A 10,876-nucleotide genomic window follows, 5' to 3' on the forward strand; every position below is an offset into this window, starting at 1 on the left:
CTAAAATGAACAAAATTTGAGTTGAGATGTAATTATGCACCATTTATATAACTTGGGCTAAATGTTAGGCCCCTAAATTTAGTGGGCCCTGAGCACATGCATTAGTGGGCCCTGAGCACATGCACTTGTTGCACCCCTTACGGGCCGGGTCTGCACATAATATATCCTTGTGAAGCCCTTCTCAAGAGCTACCTAACCATACAAAATATCGCTCATAAATATGTTATATACATAAAGATATTTAAGTCCACAGTTAGGGAAAATGCATCTAAGAGCAAACCTTTTTCAACAATCCCTCACATGAATAGATATCGATTTATAATACACAAACATACTACATGCTCAACAGTTGAGTCTTGCATATGATAGGTAGGTGTTAACCTTTGAACCTTCCCTTATGAAACATACATAGTCTTCTGGCTCTCAATAGACGCAATGTACTTGAACTGATATGGTGTCTGTGTAGACAACAATACACTTCGCACATGACTTTTCCTGACAATTTCAACTCCTCATAGTCGTATCTGTTGTGGTCCTGTACACTATACACTTCACACATGGCTAAATGTTATGAATTTTTTTTGTACTTTTAACTAGTGACACCAGTGACTATGAATTCTAGATCCGCCACTGCATATTTACTATTATAAGTTCATTTATTATTAGATTTACATCATGCTTTTAACCCTATAATGAAATAACTATAATATATTACAATAAGACACGTATATCTAACAAAATAAACTTATAGATTTCATGTTATATTCATTATTGCAATACTACGTTTTTATTTTAATCGCATATTAGAAAATACTATAACAAAATTTTAATATCCATTGGATATCCATTAACCCGTTTAATCCACTGGATATGAATCTTGATGGATGACCTGAAACTAAATGGATATGGATATGAATATTGATGAACAAAAATTAAATGGATATGAATATGAATACGACATCACCCGATCCATATTTGATCCATTGTCATCCCTAATGTGATTGACGTTAGTACTGGTCATGATAACTTAATTATCAATTACGCCGCGTCAGTGTGAGTAAAAATACTCGATTTCTCAAAATAACCTAAACTGAAAATTATCATTCATTTATTCCCATGTTACCAAGCTATTTAGAAGTTTCGATAAATCCTCTATAACACTAAATAACATCCAATAGATGGGTAGTATGCATATATACTTGTTAAGTATATATACATACAAATACATTTAACAAAATAAGTAAAAAATTATATGTCTGGCAGTAAGCTAGTGATAGATTTATGAATTAGATAGTCGAAAATCTATTTAGTCAAGTGGCTACTAACGTATCCTCTATCGAGTTTGAATCACCAAAAACCCGGTTTAGAATCATCGATAATCGAACTCCACCTTGAGCAATTCGCTTCATAACAAACGGCATCCTAGAGTTGAAGTAATCATCTGTGATTGTAAACACGAAAACAAAAGAATTTAGAAAAAAATAGTATAAAACGGCAAAAGTTAGACAATATCTCTAGTCTCTATAATAATAATAATAATAATAATAATAATTTGTGTTGACTTGACAGGATCTTCTCCTTTGACACAGTCTGGGCTTTCTGACTTTGTCCCTGGACGTGCTGTGATTGATGCGGCTCGTCGGAAGCGGGTCAAGTACGAATCTAGTTGTCTGGCGATTGGTTATGGTTTCATTCCTTTCTCATTTTCTTCCCTTGGGGAATTAGAGAAGGAGGCTGTTTCTTTGCTAAAGCGGGTTCAGAAGAGTTCGATGGCGCAAGATATTGGTGCCGGTGCTGCTGCTCATATTTTTACTAGAATAGGTTTTGCTATTGCTAGAGGTGTGGGGGCCCAGATTGTCTGTAGGCTATTAGTGTAAGTTTTAAAACTTTTAAGTTTATTATTAATAATAATAATAATAATAATAATAATAATAATAATATAATAATAATAATAATAATAATAATAATAATAATAATAATAATAGACAGAGTAAAGTAATGAAAGGCGGGCCCAGTGAACCAGACCATCCTTGATGAAATTTATGGTTATCAGGCCCACTTATACGGCTTGTTTAATAGATTGAGAGTTATGAAATGTGTACAATATTCTGTATTGTACTCCGTATCAAACTTTTTGATATATCTATAAATTTGTATTATGTGATAAATTTATCAAAAAGCTTGATAAGTTCATCACGTTTATAAAAATATAGGAGGTATATTATTTAGTACTCGTACCTGAAAGAGTTTCACCAGTCTCTACACCTTTGTAACCCCATTTGCATGCCATTTTTATACTTTCCATTGCATACCTTCAATACCATTTAGTTATTAATCAAATTAGATTCATAAACACCCAATATACATTCTGTAATCAAGGCTATCTGTTAACTAAATTCTATTTTATGTAGCTAACTACTCTCTAGGACGTTATGTAAGAAACTTTTTATCAATTGTCATTGTAAGTATTTTAGTGGCGTGTTTCAACTTGTAAAAATGTCACGTTACACCTATTAATTGGTAACACGGATTGCCCTCCCAAGTAGCCCAAACATGAAAAAAAAACCTTCTTTTTTTTATTACATGTTTTTTACACAATCTACATCAAGTAGTTAGCTAGAGAGAACAAATATCAGAATTTAGTTAACTGCATTTATAAGGACTTAACCGTGATTAAAAACACCAATATAAATAACTTACGTGTTGATGCAAGTAGAGAGATCATCACAATTTGTCCAAGACGTGACGTCATCAGACCATAATCCCTGATGTTCCATACGCAGAAAAATTAAAACTATTTCAACAACTTCAAATCGCATACATTTCAAAAGGTAACAATTAGTGTTTTAATTAAAAAAATTTAGAACCTTTGTCACATAATTAAGAATAGCTTATCAATGAAATTTTTAACCGAAAAAGAAGAGAACCTTTATGATAGTTCGGACGGTTTTCTAAATACAGTAACATCTGTGTATGAGTTTCTTAATAAAAAGCTTTAACCAATGAAGTGGAGATATATATTTTTAATAAAACTAGATTAACAAAATTACAAAACTATCATAAAATAAACCTTTTTGAACAGGTTTAACTATTATGGTGCTCTTACATGTGTCAAGTTGGTTTGAATGGCCTTTTTAAGAGATTTCATATCCTTATCATAGAAATCAGCTGCAGCTGTAAGAATTATTTCTCTATCCCACACCTATACGTTGTTTTTATTCATTAGTATTTTTATCATAATTAATAATTAATGAAATTAATAACTTAGTAAATAATATTATGAAATATTCTTACATGGTGCAAGTTAGATTTATGCCTAAACCATCTCAAATCAATAGTGTTACCTCCTTCATCACTTGTGAACCCAACATGCATTGGCTGTTATAATTACACTTTAGATAAATTATATTTCAAGATTTCTTGTAAGAAATTAAAAATAAAAATTATATAGAAAAAACAAAGATACCTGATGAATATCCCCCATGAAATGTGATAGAAATAGCAGGGCCTCAGTCATGTTATCTACATTTCCCAAGTTCAATTTCAATTTCAATTCAAGGTTCTTCATTTACATAATAGAAGTGTATGTATCATGTATGTATACATGGAATTATGGGATACAGGGAGTTATGGCCTTATGGGATACAGAGTAAATAATAGAACATAACCAAACATGTGAATTAACATAAAATATACGGCAAAAAAAAAAAAAAGCTGAAATAATCAAACTTACGTCGTCGATCAGAAGTACCCTCTTTATAATGTGAGAGCTGAGTTGTGAAGTTCTTTATCGCTCCAGCAACACACATGTCCCCACTTCCATGCGTATCGTGACAATCCCCTTATAATTATCATATCATATTTCATATTCAAAATTATAATAAGATAATATCATATTATACGTTGTTAACTTATTTAATTTATTTTTATATTATTTTTGGAACGGAAAATAGTATTACTTTATAAATGCAAATGGAAAGATTTGTGAGGAATAGTACACATAAGTTTATTACTCCGTACTTGTGTGTTAACATAATAACATAAAAAAATTAAATGTTACCAGCAAAGATTGATCATGACTATATATGATTTCTAAAAATAACATACGAAATCACGTTAGAATATTTTAATGAGCTGGATCCCAGTTAGGCCACGATGAGGCTTTTAATTAGGCCTGACAGTACTCTTACCCAAATACTAAACCAATTAGTGTGCAAAACAAATTCGCGAACTATCAAAAAGGGTAGAACCGATGACATCTCAGTTTATGTTAATTTGTCCCCACCGGCCACCACTAAGTTACCATCAAGAAAATTATCATGATAACATTTAGGTAAATATGCCTATTGTACATGGATCCACATGAGATAAGGGTAGAGAGTGGTACTTGAATAATCAAAAGAGCAAGCCTTATCAGGTGTATCAATGAAGTGTAGAGGACTAGTCCATCGGTAACGATACCAATGTCGGATCTGGTCTGGCCACACACAAAGCGCTGATAAGTTACCGTTCACATAATCCGGCAACAACATTTGTACGGCATGTGCTGCATCCGGTGCAAGTAATTCCTATCATACATTAATCAACATGATCAATGATTACAACATACAAGCTAAGAGACAATGATCATAGTTAATAGTTATATCGTATATTAGACAAGACTAGGATTATGCATACTTGTGCTATTTGGCATGTCATGACGTGTCCTTCTTTGCTCCATGCTTGAACATCAATATGTCCATTAATTAAAACAAACACAAGCAAGAAAACAAAACATGATCTTAAGATCGCCAATTTTCCCATATTTTTTTCTTGTTCAAAATAAATGTTGAGTATGATGTGGTGATACCATCTATAAATAGTTAATACGCGCATACACAAAAACGTATTCGTTGAGTGCAAGTTTAAAATTGTTATTGCTTTTAAGTACCATCAACCAAACTATGGAGAGTCCCACAAGCCAAGATAGGGTATATACCAAACTAGATAAGGATGTACCTTTTCCTATTTTCACATACTAAGTGGAAATTATACAAACTTCATTGTTTTGCCGTTGACTATTTGACTATTCTTTATAAACGGGTAAGTGTAAGTATGCCCTTTTAAAGTTAACCGGTGACGATGACTCTTTTCTTGATTAGGAGTGTCGGCTTAAGGTGTCCCTGTAATCGTTTTCGTTCATTTTTATGCAAAGTAGTTACGACTAACAATGTTTAAACAGATCATCACCCTAATTCAATAAGCTAGTTATTAGGCAATTAAATGATGTCTTTACGTGTTGTCAAATATAACAATGACATAAACGACGTAAACGTAGTCGGATAATTACTTTTGGTTTTCTAGAATACTCGTATATCATTATAATGATTATGATTGATCCGGACATTTTTATAAATATCTTTTTCAATTCAATATTTCACTTTTGTAGGACATATATTTTACTTGGATATTGTAACGTCCAACTCCGATCCCAACTTTGATTTTTGATATTCCTAAATCAACGAGTACAATTTGCAATTTCTAAATTAATTAAAGTTTTTTTTTTTTTTTTCTTTACTACTTTGACTTTAAATATGTTTGTGTTATATATTATTTGAGAAATTTTAACAATGAAAACATATTTAAAATTGTATATTCATGTAAGTTTTATCAAATATTATGTAACACAAACAAAAATATTTAAAGTCAAAATTATTTTCAAAGAAAGACTTCAAAAAATAAAATGAGACATCATTTATAATAAATACAAAACACATATATTCAATTATATATTTCATTTCTTTGGATAAATCAAAACACACACAAAAGAACAACACATATAAAAGGGCTCACATCGCCGAGTATAATACAAAATACAACACATACATTTAAAAACACAATTTACACAAATTAATCAATACAATCATCATATCATAATAAAAAGAACCATGCATCCATGAAATCAAGTAATATCAAATAATGCACCAAATCAACTTATTTCTTGCATGTAATTCCATTGCCACCACCTTTGCAATCTAGCATGCCATAATCCTTCATTAGCGACTCCTGTTCATCTTCAATATTATCAGGATCAAACACACAAAGTGCACAATCTGTTGCAAGAAGTGAACTAGTCTTATACTTATCATCACCGCCAACAACCGGCATTGCAACTCCTGGCTTCGCAGGATTCTCAAAATCCGGACGATAAGTCCTTCCAAGAATCCCTTCAACATTAGGCGATAACCCAAAGAATCGAAATTGCACTTCCAAATGCGCAAAACTATCATTCTCCGGAATCTGATAATTATGTATTTTACTATCTTCTTCTGAAATTGGAATCACATTAACCGATATTTCAACAACATCTTGTATTAAAATCGTTACACTATTAGTCATTGAGGTCCTTTCAACTTGTATATCGCCTTTTGTTGAATTCCATTCAGATGAATGGCCTTCAGGAATGAATAATGGTGTTTCGTCGTATGATAACTTTAGGTGATCAACATTGTTGTCCCATTTTTCGGCTTTTGATGCTTCGAGGGTAAAATTATGATGTCCAAACTTGATACCTAATGCTTGGATCCATGTGTAGTCACGTGTTCTGCCTTGTGGTCTAAGTCCAATAAAACGCGCGTTGATTTGAAGATTGGAATCGGTTATTAAACTGAAATGCTCGTTGCTTCGTCCGTGAAAGTAGAATACGATTCCATCGCCTCCTATGAATCGTGGGTCGTAACATGCAGCTCCAGGGCCATTGCAGTTTGGTTTACGCGCTATCACATACATGAACACACGTACTTATTAGACACGTATATTGTCATTCATATTCAAGTAAACTGGTAAATTGTTCAAGCTATCCCGTAATTATTTTTGACACTTGTACCGTGAACACCACAAATATTTGTTGCTATACATTTGAATACATGATCTCTTGTAAGGAAATTGAGCCTATTTTGGGATGGTTATTGTCATTGATTTAAGTGTAACCAGGGGAGAATCTAGATAGAGACCAGTGAGTCCCGTGACAAATGTTGTTCGGAATTTATTTTTACAAAATACTATTTGAATTGCACAATAAGCACTAAAATCAACTATATGTCACCATATATTTACGAGATTTATGATTTTTTAGGTAAATAACAACTTGAATACCGTTGAAATATAATTAGGTTTAAAAAAAATGGGACCCCATCGAATTTTCATCCTAACTTTGCCATTGAGTGTAACGCAACAATGATAAATTCAATAAACTTGTAATATTGTAAAAGGAGGGTAAAGGGGTAGTTACAAGAAAAAGAACTAGTAGTTGATAGTTAGTTGAGCCTTAATTGGCAATGAAGTCTATTAAAGGTGACATTTTGCATTTTTCAATTGATATTGATATGTTAATGATTGAAAAACATGAAGTTGTGTTTGTACTTACATCTACACACGGCCTCACATTTGGGTGAGTAACAATCAAAGAAGCACGCTTTATCTTTGGGGTTCTTCGGTTTAACTTTGGGGCATTCAACAGGGCATTTGACGAGCTTGTTGAAACACTTGCTTTTGCGACTCTTGCACGTTAAAAGCTCTTGAACGGGCTTAGGTGGCTTAACGATCTTAGGTGGCTTAACGGGCTTAACCTTTTTTCCTGATGCAGCTTCGGTTACCATGGACGCCAACATTGCATTTAGAAATAATACTATTAGTAGGGTTTTAACACTAAACATATTCATTTTTAGCTTTTAGTATATGTTATATTTGAAACTAGAAAATGAAATGTATGAGTTGATTTAAGAATAAGGTGTTTCAAGATGTATATATAGTGGTCTACTTGGTGAGTTTGCAACTAATTTGTATATCAAATTGTTGCAAATTGTGTTTGGCCAAATTTGGTTTTGGAAGACTTCATGAAGTCAATAATGTTATATCACCAGATTGTAATTAATTACATTAAAAAGATTGAAGGTATAATGTTATCATTAATTACATTAAAATTATACTACAGTGTATATCATTAAGAAAACATGGATTTACTATTCAGCATATTTTATTTTATTATCAATTCGGATTAAGTGAATTTGTTACTCACAATTAGCTTGTTCAGCACTGATGCAACTATACTTCCCCTCTTGTTTTTATACTATGTTAACATTATTAATAGAATTATTATTATTATTCTAATTATCTAATATTTAGTGGGTGAATATCTTTATATCATCAAAAAATTCTTCATATAATACTAATTATGCTCCATAATACAAAATTGCAGAACACATTTTTTGATACTAAAGAGTAATTAAGGAGAACATTTAGTGATGTACAAGTGACTTTAAATTATTATGTTGGTTAAGAAAAGAAAAAAAAAAAGGTACTCCGTATATAAATTCCAACCTACTGACATTGTTTTACAACTAAAGTGTTATACTTAGTTATTTAATTTTATTCGTAATATTAACGCCTATATGATGAGTACATACGTTATTGTTTAATTTAGATTAGAAGCTTCGATGGACTATAGTCCATAGATAGGGGGGTTTCAGTTTGTGGTGTATTTCAACCTACATTTGGGAAGTCAAACTTTGACAGTTTGACTCAATATTGTGCCACGCGAAGTAAAAGCTTTATGTTGAACATAGTCTCGTGAATAAAAGTATATGCACATAGAGAAAATTTAACATGTCATAATAATAAATCAAATTGGAGTGGGGTCGTTCTAGGGCTCTTGGTTAATTGATACGGTTTTTTTTTTTTTTTTTTTTTTTTTTTTTTTTTTTTTTTTTTTTTTGGCAAATAGTGTAAAAAAGGTAATTAAAAAAAAAAATCAAATTTATCAATCAAAGAGAGCATCTCTTTTACGGAGTATCATTTTTTAAAAGACATTTCAATTTGAATGGTAAAATAATTCGAATTTCTAAAAGTTACAGTCGAGATTATACACGTTTGTATACAAATTGACACCACGTCATCGCATCTGATGACGTGGCAGCCACATCATCATTTTGTCCAAACTTTCGACTATTTTCTCGGGGCCAATTTTTCGAAAAAAGATGTCAGGATTTAGAAGAAGATGATGTGGTAGCCATCTTATCAAATTCGATGATGCGATGTCTAGGTGGCTATATACGTGGATAATATATTACATCAATTGCAACTTTTTTTCAAATTCGAATCTTTTCTATGCTCAAAATTGAAATAAGACCATTTTTCGAGTAATGATAAGAGTGATATTTCCTTTATTAAAAATATATGGATTTGTACATCATCTCTTTAAGTTATTTGCCCTAAATTCAAATACGCATGTATATTTTTATTTTTTCTTATTACTATTTACTTCGAAATTTAAGCTTTTGTTTATATGTATGTCAATATAATGTTAGATTATGAACAACCCTACAAATAGCATATTTTTTCTTGCGAAAAAATTAGTAAATTATTTAAAAACAATTCGAATCAAATTGTTACAAGTGACACACAGATTCTTAGAGTCTGCTTGAAAAGATTAGCTAATTAAGCATACATAACTTAATATCAATAAGTAAAATTTAATTTATTATGTCAATACTATAATATCAAGTAGGGTTGTTCATCGTCAGTTTTCTATTTTTTAAGTTTATTCGGTTTAGTTTAAAAATTTTGACAGCAAAATCAAAAATTAAAATCGAAATTGATTTCAACAAGAATTGAGGGTTCGCGCGTTGCTGCTCTAAGGTTTATGCGATTTTAACGCTAGCTAGCAATTCACACGGCACATTTGACCTGTTGTTTTTTGGGGCATACAGACTACAATAAAAAAGAATTATATCCTACTCAAATGCTAGTTATTCATCGACGTACATATTTGAAATTTTAAGTACATATAATCAGAGGAATTAAAGGTAAGAGTTCAGTTACATCACAAAAGGTTAAGTTTAGAAGGTTGTCATCCTTTACATTTGGCAATACCTAACTATTACATACTTTCATTTACAGCAGCTAACCATTACCAGCTTCCATTTATACCATGGTGTAGCTTCAAAAAACGGGCCAAATGCATCCATAATTACAACAAAAGAGTGAAATCCAAAAGACCTTACAACATTCTGCCTATACATTCTGGTAATCATCCCATGCGACTTCAAACCTGCGCATCTCACGGTTAAACACAATCCACACTTCGTCTCCAGGAACATACCCATTGTCGTTCACAAACTTGAGCCACCCTGATGAAACCGATAGGTTTGGTTTTTTATGGATTCTTCTTCCAACAGCTTCCATTTATAAATTATGTCCTCAATGTCAACACATTCGTACGTCTGACCGCTCCTCAGCTCTGACAGTGTCACAAACTCTTGGGGTAGACGCTGCATCACATTCACATTATAATTGTTATGCAATGCAGAATAGTATGTAAAATATACGCAACATTGTCTAGTGCACTCATGTATAGAATTTTAGAACAATTAAATTACATTGATTCAAATAAACATTGTTTGAGAATAAAAGTGACTTACCCAGACCCTGGCTTTCCCCACTGTCATGAAAGCATAGACTTCATTCCTGATCCACGGTTGATCTTCCCCTACATCATCGTTAAATTCTTGCTCTGTGATGATCATCACCTCTGAACTATCATCAGATTGGTCCATTTGTGAGGAGGGTCCAAATTCGTATGTGCTTGGGGTAGTCGTGCTGTCGGAATCGGGACTATTTTGAGTCATATTCTCTTGATTAAATTATGCACATAAAGAAATAAATGTTAGATACATAGCACACTAAAAAAATTTTGCATTTACCTAAATTACTATGCTAAATATGTATGTAACAATACCTTAATTTAAATAAAAATAATCTTAACATACTCAAACTGTAACTTGACAGTAAATGTTGTGCTGTTGTAAAATATAAAATTGTATATATTTATTATTTATAT

General features: G+C 31.8%; 2 protein-coding genes across 2 annotated transcripts; both read right to left on the minus strand.

Moving 5' to 3' along the window:
• Positions 1-1,081: 1,081 nt before the first annotated feature.
• On the minus strand, positions 1,082-4,834 carry LOC139861580 (endonuclease 1). Its single transcript, XM_071850015.1, has 9 exons — positions 4,678-4,834; positions 4,388-4,568; positions 3,734-3,841; positions 3,467-3,522; positions 3,295-3,378; positions 3,107-3,202; positions 2,701-2,765; positions 2,239-2,312; positions 1,082-1,441 (listed from the first exon to the last, which is right to left on the minus strand). The coding sequence occupies exons 1-9, from the start codon at positions 4,801-4,803 to the stop codon at positions 1,311-1,313; spliced, it is 921 nt and encodes a 306-aa protein (XP_071706116.1). The 5' UTR covers positions 4,804-4,834; the 3' UTR covers positions 1,082-1,310.
• A 923-nt stretch (positions 4,835-5,757) lies between these two features.
• On the minus strand, positions 5,758-7,743 carry LOC139862157 (uncharacterized). Its single transcript, XM_071850717.1, has 2 exons — positions 7,406-7,743; positions 5,758-6,755 (listed from the first exon to the last, which is right to left on the minus strand). The coding sequence occupies exons 1-2, from the start codon at positions 7,698-7,700 to the stop codon at positions 5,974-5,976; spliced, it is 1,077 nt and encodes a 358-aa protein (XP_071706818.1). The 5' UTR covers positions 7,701-7,743; the 3' UTR covers positions 5,758-5,973.
• Positions 7,744-10,876: the final 3,133 nt, after the last annotated feature.

Source organism: Rutidosis leptorrhynchoides, chromosome 8 (genome assembly GCF_046630445.1).
Source record: "Rutidosis leptorrhynchoides isolate AG116_Rl617_1_P2 chromosome 8, CSIRO_AGI_Rlap_v1, whole genome shotgun sequence".
In the NCBI taxonomy this organism is placed as follows: domain Eukaryota; kingdom Viridiplantae; phylum Streptophyta; class Magnoliopsida; order Asterales; family Asteraceae; genus Rutidosis; species Rutidosis leptorrhynchoides.